Below are 17,883 nucleotides of genomic sequence, written 5' to 3' on the forward strand. Positions count from 1 at the left end.
ATGTAACGTACATATAACAAATTAACAATTATATTATTATAAAGGCGTCTACTGATGAAGTCAGTTAGTTATGGTTCGATGAAAAAATGCATTGTACACCGTTTCGTTCACAATAAATTATTATCGCCTAGTGATGAATTTATAGCGGCATATTTAAAAATGTAATAAAAAGAATACGTAATATTGCAATGATTGTTATAATATGTAACATTTTTTGTAACATTTATAATATGTAACATAGAAATTAATTAATTTACGAACTTTTAAATATTATTGTCAATGTATAACACTTCAATTTATAGGTGTAAGCATATAGAAGATACATGTTTCTGGGAAGATTGTATAAATTTTATGGATCATTGAGTGCACATGTATGATTATGACATACATATATAATATATAGTGCTGTTGTTATCACTGTGTAGTTAGTTCTGTATATATTAAAAATATTTTTAAAATTTTGATATTTAATAAAGTATTTTTTAACTAATTCCTAAGTATATATATATACTTGGGTTCTATATATAGTATTTATTCATCAATTGTTAAATAATCATCAATTATCAAAAATGAGTCAAATGTCCAGAGAAGAAATTAATATCAGACGACTTTTAACAAGATGTGAATTGATGGCAAAAGATGATCCTCATAAGGATTGGAAACTTGAAAAGGTTTAAAAACAATTTAAAAAATGAATGATTGAAATTAAATTAATTTATTCAAAATGAATGTATCGATTATTTCAGTATATCCTTACTTTGAATGATATGGTTAAACAGTTACAAACATTACCAAGGTATCATCCTATTTGTTTTTTTTTTTTAAATAACATTTATTGATGAAAGTATATTCCAAATAATATATAAACAAGATGATAACATTATATTTAAAATTGTAATAAAATTATTTTAGCAAACCATCTAAAGATATTATGATGGGTTACATTAAACGAATAGATTTTCTAAAGGGATTAGTAAATACAACTAAACTTGCAAATCCAGTGGACAGAGTTGCAGCTGTACAAATGTTACCAAAAAGTTCTACAGCATTTACTGACTCAATAGGTCCAAATATAACAACTCAAATACATCAAAAAACTTCAGCAAAATATAATAGAGAAATGCGTGCTGAATTATTTCATAGTGATAAAGGTATATTATCATTTTAATTGAGAAAGAGAATTTGCAAATGTAATTAATTGTTTATTATTTCTAGGAACACTAGAAGATGGTATAAGACAAAGATTAGCTAGTACAAACATACAAGATGATGATTTGGATGCATTTTTAAAATACAATAGAAATATTCAAGAAAAAATTGCTGAAAATATGCTTTCAATGACTAGCAGCATGAAAGAACATGCTTTAGCAGCAAATGCCATTATAAAAAAAGATATTGGTTTACTTGAAAAATCTGATAAATTAACAGATGTTAATACAGCTAAATTAAAAACAGAATCATTAAAATTGCAAGAACATACACAATCACATTGGAGGTGTTGGATGTGGGTGATGATTGCATTTGTTTTAGTTGTATTTTTTAGTAAGTATTAATTAATGCATCATGTCTTATAATATTGATTTTAATATAATTATAATATAATTTTATAGTGACTAATTTTTATAAAATACTTGTCTGAAACATGACAAGAATTTATTCAATATATAAAATTATTTTTCAGATATGGTATTATTCATAAAAGTTGCAAAAAAAAGAGTCTAATTTTAATATATATTTATATATTCTTGTAAAATTGTTACTATTGTTATTCTTATTATACATCTTATTATATACTATGCATGTTTTATTAATTCATCTATGTACATATAATAATATGTATGTGTGTTGATCATACTTAATTAACAATATGATAAATGTGAGTAAATAAATATAATGAAAATAATCGTCTATGATAATTATTTAATCCTTTTATCTATTTAATACATTTGAATAATTAATAATATGAAGTTAATTATTATTTATATAATTAAAGTTAAGTTATTTACTTCTAAAATATTTAATTACAATAAGAAATAATTTATTTTCAGTGATGAAATTAATGAAAAAAATATATTAACTTATTACATATTACATTTATTTATAAATATTCTTTTTACCTTTTAATATATTTCTATTAAATTAAGAACAAAATTAGAGTCTTGTACTGTATTTTTCATGATCAAAAAAATATTAATATTTCAAGTAAACAAAAAACGAGCTTAATATATATGTGTGTGCAGAGATAAATTCATATAAAGAATAATTTTAAACAAAATATTATAAATACATCACATGTTTTTCCATTATTTCCATTATTTACCGAGATTCAAATAGGTCTTCTTTATATTTTTTTACTAAACCATCTATTGAAATCCAGTCTCAATAATAGCTGAGCTAAATGTTCTCCACTTGGTTGTGCACGTACTCTATTCAGTGTTTTAGTTAGCCAACCCATTAAACTTTCAAGAGTATCAGATAATGTTTTAAGTTCTTCTTGTTCTGTTAAAAGTAAATTACCTACTTCCCACATTGATGCTTGTAAGATAAAATCATCACAAAGTCGTAGTAAAAGTTTTATTAGTTTATTAACCTATCAAAAATATTTATATAATAAATAAACAAATAAAAAATTATAAAATTATTGGAATTAATAAATATATAACATACAGGATTTTTTCTTTCCGTTGCATTCCCTAATAAAAATGTTTGTGACATAACATTAGCCAAGAAAATACAGTGAGCCTTTTGTACATCTTCAAAATTTCGGGTACTTTTTATATTTGTTTCCATTATAGTATATTGACTTTCTAATACATCAACTTGTAAGTAGTATTGTAAATTATCAATGATGAAAATTAAATTATTTCTCAGCTGAATTACACCAATATCACTGTAATAATGTAAATTGTTAACATTTAATAAAAATTAACTTACTTATATATAAAATATTAGAATAATATTTTACATGTTTTTGTAATACATATGTTCACTCCAAAGATTCCACAAATCAATTTGTGTTTTTTTAACCCTTAGCAAAAATTTAAATAATGTATTGTAATCATTTAAAGCAGATGGACTAAATAATAGATGTAATGGCCATATAACTTTGTATTTCAAAATAATCATACCCCATCCACGTCTTTCTATAATAATATCAATAATATATTATCAAAAATTTTGCTCATTTAAAAAAATATAATAATATATAAAAAAATGTCTTACTAATAGGATCTTCACGTTCTTTCTCAGTAAATTCTGTACCTTCTACCTCGATATCTTCATTTTCTTGTGCTGGAATTGGAACTATAAAATTAAAGCTGTCCATAGCGTTTTCATCATTTAAATGCATTTTTCTTAAAGCCATTTGAAAAGCTAAATTAATATCTCTAGAGGTATGCTGTGTTGGAGGTTTATTTAATATATGAGCTGTAAGTCTAATAAACTCAAGAAACAAATCACCACGTCCCATAAGAAAGAAATCTTTTACTAGTTTAAGTTGCTGCACAAGTTGTGCTTCTTCAACAGCAACTCGCCATAAAAGTTCTGTTATACACTGTTTTAATTCATCAATTGTACGTTCAAATTCGACAATATCGAAAATATGCTTTTTTTGAAGATTCTGAAATTTAAGAAAATATTCATATTCTTTTTCTCCCCATATAGAAGTTTCTGTTTGATCAATTATAGCAAAATCTGTTAACAAATAAACAAGTTAATTCATTTTATGTTTTAATCAATCTAAAATGTTTTAAATATAAATTACCTTTTTTTTGTCTTGGGTCATTTCCAAACATTATAATGGTTTGTCCTATAGTCAAGATTTTAATTGCTAAAGATGGTCTAATGTAAGAAGGAAGCATATCTATTTGAACATCATAATTCCACATGTTTGCAGTAAATTTTGTATTTGCTTTATCAAAATTATCTTTATTATCTGCTAATATTAAGCTGTTTTGTCTCTCAGATATTTTTTGAATAAAAAATTCATTGTACATATCTTCTAAATGACCATATAAAAGCCAGCTAGTCAAGTGTTTATAAAAAACTATGTGTACACAGTGGGACATTCTAAACAAGATAAAACAATTAGCAAAAATAAATATCAAAATAAAATAAAATGATATAATTTAACACTTACTTTTCTATTGCAGATTTTACATCAGGAATACCAGTATACATATTTTGATGCAAACATTGTAACAATTTACAACCATGAATTTTTTGTGTACGAATCTGAAATAGATTAAATTTTTTCAAGTATTTCAAATATTATTTTAAATCATATCTGCAAATTACATTAAATGAATAATCTTTATTTACCTCTTTTATGATAGAATTTAAAACAGAAAACATACAAATGTATTTTTGGATACGACAAAGTATTAATGACAATGGAGTATAACTATCACGAAGGACTACATCTTCTAAATCAACAATCTCCTTACGAAATGGTTCCAAAGCTTGATCCATTCCTTCACAAAAGGCTTGTAAGTATAAACCTTGAGGGACATCTTGTAAATCTATAACATATATTTGAAAATTAATAAATTATAAATACATAGTAAAATATATAATTAATTTTAATATCAAATTTAATACCTTGAATAGATTTTAAATTGTCAGAAGTAGTATATTCTTGAATGAAATTTCTAATAATATTACATTGTTCAACTATATCTAATATTTCTTTGAGTAATACACGTTCACCAGGATGCAAATATTTTTCAATATCTACAGTCTGAAGACAACAAATTTAAAGAACATAAATAAACTGTATATAATTATTCTGTATAATTTAATATCAGTATATATTATACTCACATCTGATTCCAATATTTGCAAAGCATTAGTTGAACATCCCCATAATGACAGTAATACTTCATGTAACATTTTATTGATATTTTTTAATTAGATCTATTTCTTCACATTAATTTATATTGCATATAAGTAAGAAAAGTAATATATAAACTGCAAGCTAAATAACCTATAATTAAATTGTTAAAACTTATTTTTTGTATATAACAGAAAAATATTGAATACGTTCAAAATAAGAAAACTTGTACCTTTTTGTCTATCCATTTCTTGTTTCTATTAAATATTTTATTGAGATTAACTTCCAACATCAATACATTTTGAGTGTTTTTTATTTTTCTCAACATTTGTTTCAAATGATATATGTATATAAATACGTGCGCACACACAAATAACAATTTAAAGATCACCTTTTCATGTACGCTATTTTTATTTGAGAATGTGTATTTATTAGTTTACATGAAAAAAATTTGTATAGCTATAAACAACTTCTCAAACATCTTTCATAAAATACTTAATAATTCATAAAGTATTTAAGTTATTGTTGTGAAAAACATATATTTACTAATATTATAACGTAATATAATCGCTAGCAATATGATATAAATGATATTTAAAATCTATGAAAGAAATTTTAATAACGTATACACTATTTATGTTAAAAGAATTATGGTTTAATTAATGTATACAGGTTAATTATATTGATACACATAGGGACATAACCTAAAATAAACAAATCATCAAAATTATGTGTAAGTATATGTTTTGCCAAGTGCAATATATTTTTAATAAATTTCAACTAATTACTCAATGATTTATTAAGATATAAAAATTAGGAAATATTAATTATAATATAAACTTTTAATAATCTTACAATAAACTTTTCAGAGATTTAGTTATGGATACTTCGAAAGATGCATTAACATGTCGTTTATGTGGTGTAAATCTTACAGAAGGAAAGCATGAAAGTATCTTTGAAGGTTCAACAGATTTAATACATAAAATAAAGGAAACATTACCCATAACAGTATGTCAATATATATATATTTAATAAAAATTAAATATATAAATTTTTTAAATTTAAATATTTTATTTCAATAAAATGTTTATTAAAATATTTTAATAATTTATTTGTTTCATATCATAAGATATATGTTATACTTTAAATAATTTTTACAGATATCTATTGATGATAGTGGCTCAAAGTATGTATGTTTATCATGTTATGACAAAATCATTTTTTACTACAAATTTATTCAAGAGGTATTAGAGTATTCTAAAAGATTGGAAAAGACATCGCAAATAAAATCTTTTTTTAATCTTTCTAAAGAAGTAACAGACTTCTCTCAGATACATAGTGATGCTGTGTATACATGTCCAAACTGTAATGTAGATTTAATGATTTTATTAGTTAGTAATTCTCAAAGCTGTGATTACACCTTCCAAATCTCATTAGCTATGGTAAACCATTCTGAAAAAAAACATATTGCAAAAGAAAAGTATATAAACATACATAAAGATATAGTACATTTTAATAATGTTAAAAATAATATACATATAAAACAAGGAAACAAAACAATAATTGATGAAGGTATTGAAAATACTCCTAATGAAGTAAGTTTAACATTACCTGTTTTACAAGAAGAAAGTTTAAACTGTATTAATGAATTATCTGGCAAAGAAAACTTAAAAATTGAGGTAGAGAAAGAATTAAAAAAAAATTTTAAAGAAACATCGCATGTATCTAGTAATTTACTTGATTGTGATTATGATTCTACAGATCCATTAGTGAAAAATGAACCTGAAAGTGATAATACTTATTGGATAGATAGTGAGACTGACTACAAAAGTGAGAAAGATACATGTGTAACTAAATCGCAAGCCATGTTTGAAAAAGATGATATACAAGATGAAAATGATATATATAAATCTTGTTTAAAGTATGTATGTAGATTATGTGGAACCCGTTATCTTTCACATTTAAAATATGAATTTCACATGGAAAGGCATAAATTAGGTAAAATAGATAAATATGAATGTACTCTATGTGATAAAGAAACAAGTAATGAAAATTTATTATGGGATCATTATTTCCACACACACAAAAGTTTAAAACGTTATATTTGTATAGAATGTGGCAAATTATTTACAAAACGATCTAGACTAAATGGGCATCAAAAAAATTATAAACATTCTGGTGTGAAACAAATACAAGTTGGTACTAGTGAAGATACTATCAGTGAAGATATCATACAAAAAGCTATAGCAACAACAAAACAGGAAAAAGTATCTATAAATTGTAATCTTTGTGGCAAATTGATCTCAGATTTAGATCCGGATGCTATTAATGACTTAGTTACATGTGTTACTTGTGAAGATTCTACACTTTCTTTGATGATAGATGGAAATGAGACAAAAGTCATTTCGCCGCGTCAATATCATTGTTCTAAATGTCCTAAACATTTCGTAAGAAAAGAAAGATTAGAATTTCATGAAATGAGACATAATGAAAATATGAATGAATTTATCTGTAGCACTTGTGGAAAAGAATTTAGAGCAGAAAATTCTTTATATGAACATTATCTTTTTGTTCATAAAGGAGCAAGACCTCACATTTGTGAATTATGTGGCAAGTCATTTCAGTTGAAAGCTAGATTAAAAGAACATCATCGAATTCATACAGGAGAAAGGCCGTATCAATGTGATATCTGTGGTCAACGATGTAGAACTACAAATGCTTTAAAACTTCACAGAAAAATTCATTTTTCTTATAATAGATATATTTGTAATATATGTAATAAATCATTTAGTAAAAAGCAGAATATGAATGAACATTTAGAAAAGCATTGGAAAAATGATAAAAGTGTGACATTACCACAATTATTTACATGTCCAATTTGTATAGAAGATTTTCCGACATATCGCATGTTAAAATATCATATGGTAGAAGATCATGAAATAAATAATCAGGATCCAATTTTAACAAAACAAAAACCATGGTACGAATGTGCAGAATGTCATGAGAAATTTAAACATCAGATGTCTTTAAAAGCACATAAAGAGAGAATACATGAGGGAAGAGTAAATCCTATTTATCAGTGTGACATATGCAATGCTACATATAGAGTAAAACAACTTTTAGTAAATCACATTAAAAGTAAACATAATGGTGAAAGACGTTATAAATGTGCACAGTGTGAAAAAGGATTTAATGACACTAAATCTTTATATAATCATGTATTATTACACACTGGAAAAAAACCATTTGTCTGTGAATATTGTAACACGAGTTTCAGAAGAAAAGATTCCCGAGATCATCATCGCAGAAAACATACTGGTGAACAACCTTATCAATGTCCGGATTGTGGGGAGTCCTTTTCTACTTACAATAATCGATCTAAACATCGAAAAAGAGAACATGGAGAAGGAGATCCTGAATGCCCAGAATGTGGAGAAAAATGTAACAATCAACAAGAAATTAGAATACATTTAAATAAACATTTGGGAGAAAAATTAAAAAAATTACAAAATATAGAATCTGAGAAGATATAATTTATATATTATATTGTCTTTAAAAAAATACAGCGCTCCTTTAATTATGCAATTAGTTTAAACTAAAATATATCAATTTATTGTATTATATTTATTGTATTATATTTATTTACAAAAATTCATTTATTTTAACTATTTTATTATTATTATCTAAATTCTTTACTATAATATATTTTTGGACATTTCACAAATTAACCCGGGATTACCCACGTGAGGGTCTAGTCGCCGGGATGTACCTGCGCTAGACCCCCAGGTGGGTAATCCCGGGTTAAATATAATTTGAAATTAGAAGAGCATTAATTATTATTTTACTTAATAAAGACATTAAAGCGTACTTTAACTTGCCACATTGAATTATATTAAATATTACTTTGTATATTTTGACCACTGAATTATTATTTCACGAATTGTTAAATAATAAATAATATGTTAATATTTTATCAAAGTAACTTTTCCTTATATTATTTATTTTAACACAAAATTTTATTCTTTATATGAAAGCTTACACAATTTTATAAAAATAAATCTTTTTTAAGAAATATTTTTTCTTTATATAAAATTAATATTATTACTTCTCTTTGTAAAATATATTTACTACAATATTCATAATTTCAAATGGTAGTTAAATAGGTTTGTAGATTTGCTTCATAAATAATTATAATATTTTTTGAAATTAGTCCTCCATATAAAATAATTAATTATAAAATATAATATATACCATAATATGTTACAAATATAGTACCTGAAATTATCTATAAAAATATTAAAAATTAAATTTTTATATTTGAAAATAAAAGTCAGATGAACATTTTTCATGATTTTAAAGCAATTGGAAACATTAAAATTATATAAGAAATTTTTATTGATTTTTATTTTCCTTTTATTTATATGGAAAGTACTATAAATCTTGAACAAAACAATATGATTTGTGTGTACATGAAAAGATCTTTATATGAACAAAATTATAAGAATAATAATATTAGGAAAATCATTGCAAAATAATCTTCATTGTGTATTATGTTGCATTGAATTTTATATTTATAATAATAACATAGCTTTACAAATAATAAATACAATTTTATGATAGTATAATTATATTGTATTGAATATATTTAGAATAAGAAATTATGTAATTTATTATACATACATATACGTATACATATACATTCAGTTATCATTTTTTAAACATATTGTACATATAATATGAAATTATTTCTAATTGTTGTGTAAACTATTAAGAAAACTTTATAATAAAAAAGAAATAAATATTTATATTTTTTTTCTTTTGTAACATAATATCTTCTAATCAACCTTATTAAACAATACAAGAGAATAAAAATTAATATTCTTATGTTATGGAAATTAAATTTGTATTTATTACAATTTTTTTACAATATTTATACATTTGTAATAAAACATATGAATTCGAAAGTTTCGAAAATATTAACGCGAATATCTTTTATAAAATAAATAAAAAAAAATACATACAAATGCGCAACATTAAAATGTGCGCGTAGTTCTCACATGTATACACAGTCAAGGTACACGTGCGACTGAGACAAATGTCAAAATTTAAATGGTTGCGCCTCCGTGTCCGACGCGGCGCTGTCTCGCAAAAATCAGGTGGTCGAATTTGCCAGCTGTATGATTTTGTAGTTGTGATCGTGCATAACGAAATTATGAATTTTATGATGTAGGAAAATCAGCATATAAATGAATTGTATAAAGTATTTCGTATTACTTATACGCATCGTTCGAATTTTCTTAAATCTTTGGAAAATTAACAAAAATAACACATGAGGAACTACTTTTACGCGGAGTAATATTGGAAACCGTTCGAGCGAGTCAATATTTATCCTGGTTTTTTACTGTAATCATAGTTTACTTTGCTTGAAAAATGAATTGAGAAGCGTGTACTTAAATTTTAGAAAGCTTTCAATGTAAAAGTTTTTGAAAGTCTGCATTTATTAAACGATTATTCATCGAAACAATTTTTGCGGAGCAATAATGTCGTGCTGCGATCGCACAGACGCAAACCAACCTCGTTCATTGGCTGAAGGAAGCGAATGATTCACACACACGTAACACACGCTCTTTTCACAAATACATATTCACTAACACTGACCTAAAATTTTCGTTCAAGATTCAGGAACGTATCTATCGTACGAGATCACCTTTGCGTGTTAAAAAATATTCTTTTTTATTTTAGCGATCGGTTGTTCCAGATCGCGTATTTAGATATTCATTTCTTAAGGAAACAACTTTCCACGTAGTAATAATGATTTTTCATCTAAGTAAAACTAACATTGCTATCAATTGGTCTTTGATTTGAACGAGAACACGCAAAATTCAACTTTACCGTTGCCTTACGGTAAATACAAATAATACATTTATAAACTACTTTCGCGTAATACTTTCATAATAAATTTAAATACCGTACGATGAAACATAATCTGCTGTAGAAATAGAACGATTGTTTCATAGAGCTAGCGCAATGATAATGAGAGCAAGAATTGTAAAAAATATCGTCTTAATGCCCAAACGATCTACGCATTGGAAAAGTTCGTGCATGGCTGTGAAAATTGCGATCGTTCTACGAAAAAAAACAATAGAGAGTTCAGCGGTAGGATAATCGAGGACAAGCGAAATAAATACGATCCTGGTTGATCGGCACAAGTAGGGGCGAAGGGAGAGGCAGGTTTGCACACACACCGGCGCAGAACGACGAGCGAATTCACTCGCCGGCTCTCAACAAGAACGCGTCGACATATACACCGTGCTCGAACGTACTGAGGTGATATATTTGTTATTTATCCTGCGGTCGAAGGCGAGTCAATCGTAAAAATGGCCGGGGAAAAGCGTACTCAAGATCAGGAAGAGACCCTATTGTCAGAAACGGTGATCCTGGTTGACATTGAAGGCACCACGACGAGCATAAGCTTCGTAAAGGTAACAAAGACTATGGCCGTGAGGCAGAACGCGCCCTACGGATTCTCGCATTTCACCGGTTTTCCGACATACTCTCTGACAATACCTAATGATCGGAATTTCCCGCAGGGGCAACCTCTCGGTGACAAATTTCCGAACGTTATCGTAGAGTCATTGCAAGGATTGAAAATTTGTGAATTAAGCTTTCGCGCGTATTGTGTGTGTGTGTTCTCTCGGCATTTACTATGCCGGCTGAAATCCAGTTTCAGGTTCCCTGTTCGTGAGACAGCGGGTTTCATGGAAGGCAATATGTACCATGCTTTCCGACTCTGAAGCAAATGAAATGTCGTACGGATCGTGCAATCATTCTTATTTCGAACTTTTACATTTGTTTACTTGAGTTAATGTTTTTTTCTCTTTTTTTTTTCTTTTTTTTTGCGAAATTGCTCGAATTGTTGTTTCACGACAATGTTGCAAGTGAAAACAATCTGAATATTCGTTTAGAAAATTCGTCGTATTCGTAAGGTAGCGTGAATTACTCGATTACAAAAAATATCGCTACTCGAAGATCATTATATATGTGATTTTTCAAAATAACGAAAACCGTAACGACGTACCATCACTGTTAATTCGATCGGCGAGAATGTACTATATTCACATTTACTTTCCTTTCAGGACACGCTTTTTCCTTACGTGCGAGAGAATTTAAAGAAATATATCGAAACTAAATGGGAAGATGAAGAATTCAAGCAAGATTATGAAAAATTGAAAGAACAGGTAAACATTGGGAACAGTGGTATATTTTAACATAAATATTGTATGTAAAAATAATCTTTTTATCTATTAATGCACTAATATTAAAAGATTAAAATATATTAAAGGTAATACAAAGAAGAATTATGATATCTGAATGATATTGATTGTTTATGTTAAATATATATATATGTATAGTATATTACTTTATTTATGTTTATGTTAGTTATTACTATACTACTTTATTTATGTTTTTTCTTTATTTTTTATTATTAAAATCATAATTCAACAAGTTCATAATTATAATTTTTAATAATGTACCTTAGAGAATGACCAATAGCATAATAGGTAAGAAGCAGCTGCTTAACTACTATACTTGATTTGAGAATATTTTTTGTCCCAAAAATATATCTAGATTACATATTTCTGCAGCTTGAGATTAGACTTTAATAAATTTTTAGTATATAATCTATATAATATAATATAATCTATATAATATAGTATATTACATAAAGTATATAATAATTTTATTTATGATTTATTGTTCATTTATTTATTATTGTTATTTAATTCATTTTTTATAATATCATTTAATATATTTCACTTTTTACATTTTAAGAATTGTTATTTAAAGCTTAAGACATATAACATAAATTTATTATAATGTATATTCAAATCATTTAAATATAAGTAATACAACAAAAAGAAATTTAAAATAAAAATAAAATAATATAACAATCTATATATTGTAAATAAATTATACATTTTTTAAGAATATTATAAATCAAGATGGTTGTTTCGTAATTGTGAGCTTATAAACTCTTAAAAATGTTCCAAAAAATGTAATGTGATGTTTATAATAATATTTATTTATAAATTTTATGGAGTTTTGTTAATAAAAAGGGACTTTATAAATATTTGTTAATATTTTCATTATAGGCAAAGAAAGATGAAGAAGATAAAATTGATGGTTTTGTACCAATTACTGGCACTAATGCAGAAGAAGAAAGAGAATCACTTATAAAAAATATATTATGGCAAATGGATGGTGATAGAAAGACTGGTGCATTGAAACAATTACAAGGACACATGTGGCGTGAAGCTTATAATTCTGGAACAATTAAAGCACAGTGAGTTTTTGATAATTTCTTTCAATTATAATTTATAAAAACATTTTCAGGATCTAAAATTCAATAATGTTATTAATATTATATTATTACAAATTATTTATATATTATTACAAATATAATATTGTAGGTATATGTTTTTAATATGTATGCTTATAAAAAGTTTATTTGTAAGTGTACTATACATAATCCTGAATATATTTCTTAATTTGTTACTAGCTATTATATCTTAATATTAATTTTAATATTAAGAAAAAATGCTATATTTCTAAAAAAATAAATGCTTATATATAAACAATATATGTATAGCAATATAATATATACACCGTACGTAGTGAGGTGAATATGTTGTGTAAGGGCTCACTTCAGTTTGATATGAATAAATCACTACAATTTTGATAAATAATTTATATTATAATAAGTAATGAAAAATAATTCAAGAAATGACGAATACGTTATTTATATAGTGTTTATGAAGATGTACCAAAAGCTTTAGAATCATGGACAAGTGATGGTAAAAAAATCTATATTTATTCAAGTGGTAGTGTTGAAGCACAAAAACTTCTATTTGGACATTCTGTACATGGTGACTTACTTAAGGTACTTTATTATAGTTCATCTATAATAAATGACAGTATTTATTGTATAAATGTTAAATATAATAAATTATTTATATAATATTTTATTACATAATTTATAAAATAATGTATTATTATGTTTTAGTATTTCAGTGGTTATTTTGATACTGAAGTAGGTGCAAAACAAGAATCAAGTAGTTATAAAAATATATTAAGCAAAATTGGAGCAGAGCCATCAAATGTAATTTTCTTAACTGATGTTGTCAAAGGTTTGTGGTAAACGTATATTATGACATTTTAGTATTTTCAAAGTATAGTGATATTTACAGATAGATATTAATTTTTATGTTTCCCTATAATAGAAGCTGCTGCTGCAAAGAAAGCAGGCTTATCAACAGCTATAGTAATACGCGAAGGCAATACACCTCTTACAGATGAAGAAAGAATGTCTTCCACGACTGTTAAATCATTCTTAGATCTAACATTTCAAACTTCTACAAAACGACAAAAGTTAGAAGCTACAGAAGTTCAAGAAAATAAAACTAAAAGTACGGCTGATAGTGAACCAATGGATACTTCTGAAGATATTGAAATATCTGATAAAATGGAAGTAAAAGAAGTTATTCAAGAAGATGCAAAAGAATGTGTAAAAGATCAGCAATCAAAAGAAGCTCCCACCTCAGACGCGAAAATAGAAGAGCCTATGGTTATTGATACAAAAGATGTATCAAATGCTGAAAAGCTGGAAAATACAACTGAAAAGGTAGAACTTCAGTCATCAGAGGTGAGTACAAAAGACACTTCCGAAAATATGACAGTTGCCGTGAATGAATCAACAGCAACATCTTCTAAAGATGATAACAAGTCCAAGGTTTCTGAAAAAATAGAAAAATCTATAGATACTATAGAAAAAACTGTAGAATCTGTACCAGAGGCAACTCTTACTGCTAATGACCCTTTGGACGTCGGGACGAGTGAGCCTAAATCAAAGTCTGAAGAAGTTTCTATTACAGAGAATAAGACTGAAGAATCTTCAAATATTGTTAAAGAAACAAAATCTGATGACGTGAAAATGACAGATGTAAAACCTGTAGAAAATGTATCCCAAGAAAAAAATAGTAGCAGTACAAACGAAAAATCAGAAGAATGCGCTAATAAATCAGAGAAAGAAACAAAAGAGGAATCCACTGAGAAAATCATAATTAATCCTAGTATAACAGAAACTAAATCATCAGAAAATGATGAATCTTTGGTAAAACCTGCACACGAACCTATTAAGACAGAAGAAAAACCTGCAGAGAATGGTAATGTACCATTAACAAATGTAGAAAAAATTACTGCGCCAACGATAACAGAACCAGAAGCTACTAGTAGCAAAGCAGATACAAATACTGAAATTAAGAATACGACAGAAATTAAGGAAACAAAATCTGAAACAGAAACAGAATTGACTAATGTAAAGTCTCCTAAAACGAAAGAAACGGAAGAAAAAACAGTGTCTGCAAACGACGCAGAAAAACAAGTAAGTGCAGAGGTACCTAAACAGGAATTAACAGAGAAATCAACGAAAGAAGAGACTGTAGCGGATGAAACAAAAGAAACGAATACAGTAGATTCCGAAAAGAAAAAATTAAATGGTACAACACAGAATGGAGATACAGAGGTGCCAGTGTCAGATGACAAATTACAGAGAAATGGACTAAATGAGGGATCATCGAATGAAAATGTTAATTCATCAACAAGCGGAAGTACATCTGCGCAAAATGGTGAACCAGAGAGTTCCTCTGAAGCTAGTGCAGAATCTATAAAAGTCAAAAAAGTCGTTGATTCTGCAGTAGCCGATGGTGCCGGCGAACCTGACGTTGTTCCCCCAGTAGTTGTAGCTGCGACGTCTTAATCTTGTTCTTATACATTTTAAGAAGTCCTTCATACATAACCCCAACCCACAATACTTATCCGCAGATATAAACTGAAAAGTTGGCTCCCTACACCTTACATAAATCGTACGACGTTAAAGATGTAATACGTTAATTTAAGATACAGTTCATAAAATTTCTATTTCTTCGACAAATGTGAAAGAAAACGAGATAATATGACATATAATACATTCATATTCGATTATCTTTGTCACAATTTAATATATTGCATGTTTGCCAATTTTACTTAATATCAAATCTTTAGAAATCCCACAAACATTCAGTTTTACTTTACATTATTTAATTAATTTCGCTGTACTTTATCTGTCATTTTTAGTTTATGCACACAAATATATTTTTTAAAATTTACATTAAATCTGTTTATAATTTGAATTGATTCAAAGATAATCGAAAATGATTAATAAGTATTTTTGAGTTTTCTTTTTTTATTATATTTTACAATGCGTATTAAGATTCTTTTGTACTGCCTAAACGGAATGTTACGGTATGAAAATTTATAGGATAGCAAATTCATCATAGTTGGAGTATGCTAAAATACTGAATATACTTTGTGCCAAATGAACTAATTCGAAATGAACTAAACAGTTTGAGAATTTTTCTATAATTATACATGTAATGTTTAAAAATCTGATCACTATTTTAGTTTCTAACAAAAATCAGGGAACTTTGATCATATATGATTTTAAGACTGAATTGGTACTGCCTCGAAAAGTCGCTGGCTTTAAATTACACGATATAATTTTTGCATACTCTCTTGTGTACTTAATTTTATAAATTGATAATAACACAGTAATCTTCGAATCATGAGTCCAAATCTATTATCAGTAAACTGTGTTTTACAATAAATCTATTTGACTCTACTAGATATATTTGTTTGCGTTTTAAAGAACGCTGTACGACTTATAATGTGACATCATATTCCTATTTTTTTTCCTTTCTTCTACATTTATTTATCAAAACTATTTCTAGTTTAGAACGTTTTGAACAATGTTGGCCTATATACATTATGTATTTCTGTATTTTATATTTTGTATCATAATTAACATTTTATCGATGTTAAGTCGATTTTGAGCAACTGAAAGTTTTACGTTGCATTTATTAATGTCTTACAAAAGTGATAACATTCATATATTGCCAGTGATATAATTGTAACGTGATGTATTACATGTACTCATTATTTTATTAGTTATATAAAATGTACTTAATATAGAGCAATCCGATTAGAAGGAAAAACACTTCGGTTTGAAAACTTAACTCTTTCATTCCTACGGATTAATGTGAAAAACGGTCGTTTTCTCTAACAATAGTGATTTTTTTTCGTTTCTTTTAGGTTTCGTAAATTGTCTAAATCTTTCGAATTTGGCAAAAACTCGATTATTTATTTATTATCCATTCCTACAAAATTGACTGTGATTTAACGATATATTTGATAGACATAGGGAATATAAAACATTTCATTAATCACATGTAATGATTCTTTTGGCAGATTACTGTACTATTATTTCTATCGAAATTAATACACATCCTGTCTGATTGAAGTCACTGTGAAGACTGTAGACAGTATAGTCTGTAAGCAATTGAAATTTCTGAATTTTTTTTCTTTTTGTTAAATTTTCATTCGTTTCTTTTTTTCGCCAGCGGCTATGCTAGAAAAACCCAATGATCCACAAAAGCAAGTAAACGAAATAAACGAAGTGCGACGTTCTCTAGACTTGTTATATCTATAAGTGCATGTATAGTCAGTAACGATTACATTATGAGACTTTAATTATTACGACTGCATATTTTACAGGACACTTGACGGACCTCGCATTTATTTATAAGGTGTCCTTACGACAAAAGCTCTTTTTAATACTCAATGATTGAATAATTTTCTTTTTTTGGCGTTGCACGATTCATCATAAACAGAAAGGAAAAGAGTAGAGATTGTTAAAAAAGATAATGATCTCCATTCATTACCTGAAACGGAATTTGAATCTTGTCCGCGTTTGATATTTCTCGTTTTATAATGAAATATACACGAGGATATATCAGAGCGAATAAGAGCATTGCCGATGTTCGATTTGACTCTACACGGTAACTTTATCCTTAAGTCAGATACATAAGACAAATTTTCAATTGATATTATAAAATCTTATAACAGTTGCAAATTCATCGAATGCATAATCGATAACATAAGTGCCCGAAAATGCTCAA

General features: G+C 26.7%; 3 protein-coding genes across 3 annotated transcripts; 2 read left to right on the top strand and 1 right to left on the bottom strand.

Annotated features, from left to right (window-relative positions):
- Nucleotides 1-41: 41 nt before the first annotated feature.
- LOC122538692 (zinc finger protein 420-like) lies at nucleotides 42-8,428 on the top strand. Its single transcript, XM_043672962.1, has 10 exons — nucleotides 42-161; nucleotides 303-671; nucleotides 747-796; nucleotides 913-1,151; nucleotides 1,216-1,542; nucleotides 1,682-1,710; nucleotides 4,335-4,487; nucleotides 5,560-5,564; nucleotides 5,701-5,839; nucleotides 5,992-8,428. Exons 2-10 carry the CDS (start codon nucleotides 570-572, stop codon nucleotides 8,362-8,364), a joined length of 3,417 nt encoding a protein of 1,138 aa, XP_043528897.1. The 5' UTR covers nucleotides 42-161; nucleotides 303-569; the 3' UTR covers nucleotides 8,365-8,428.
- LOC122538686 (gamma-tubulin complex component 4) lies at nucleotides 2,304-5,213 on the bottom strand. The gene is made up of 10 exons (XM_043672958.1): nucleotides 5,064-5,213; nucleotides 4,822-4,984; nucleotides 4,600-4,738; nucleotides 4,321-4,520; nucleotides 4,139-4,233; nucleotides 3,764-4,068; nucleotides 3,223-3,693; nucleotides 2,966-3,143; nucleotides 2,668-2,890; nucleotides 2,304-2,590 (listed from the first exon to the last, which is right to left on the bottom strand). The coding sequence occupies exons 2-10, from the start codon at nucleotides 4,888-4,890 to the stop codon at nucleotides 2,342-2,344; spliced, it is 1,929 nt and encodes a 642-aa protein (XP_043528893.1). The 5' UTR covers nucleotides 4,891-4,984; nucleotides 5,064-5,213; the 3' UTR covers nucleotides 2,304-2,341.
- Nucleotides 8,429-11,069: 2,641 nt separating the features above from the next.
- LOC122538688 (enolase-phosphatase E1) lies at nucleotides 11,070-17,592 on the top strand. The gene is made up of 6 exons (XM_043672960.1): nucleotides 11,070-11,313; nucleotides 11,968-12,069; nucleotides 12,985-13,175; nucleotides 13,640-13,772; nucleotides 13,896-14,019; nucleotides 14,113-17,592. Exons 1-6 carry the CDS (start codon nucleotides 11,209-11,211, stop codon nucleotides 15,645-15,647), a joined length of 2,190 nt encoding a protein of 729 aa, XP_043528895.1. The 5' UTR covers nucleotides 11,070-11,208; the 3' UTR covers nucleotides 15,648-17,592.
- Nucleotides 17,593-17,883: the final 291 nt, after the last annotated feature.

This window comes from Frieseomelitta varia, unplaced genomic scaffold (genome assembly GCF_011392965.1).
Source record: "Frieseomelitta varia isolate USP_RPSP 00005682 unplaced genomic scaffold, Fvar_1.2 scaffold_173, whole genome shotgun sequence".
NCBI classification, from domain to species: domain Eukaryota; kingdom Metazoa; phylum Arthropoda; class Insecta; order Hymenoptera; family Apidae; genus Frieseomelitta; species Frieseomelitta varia.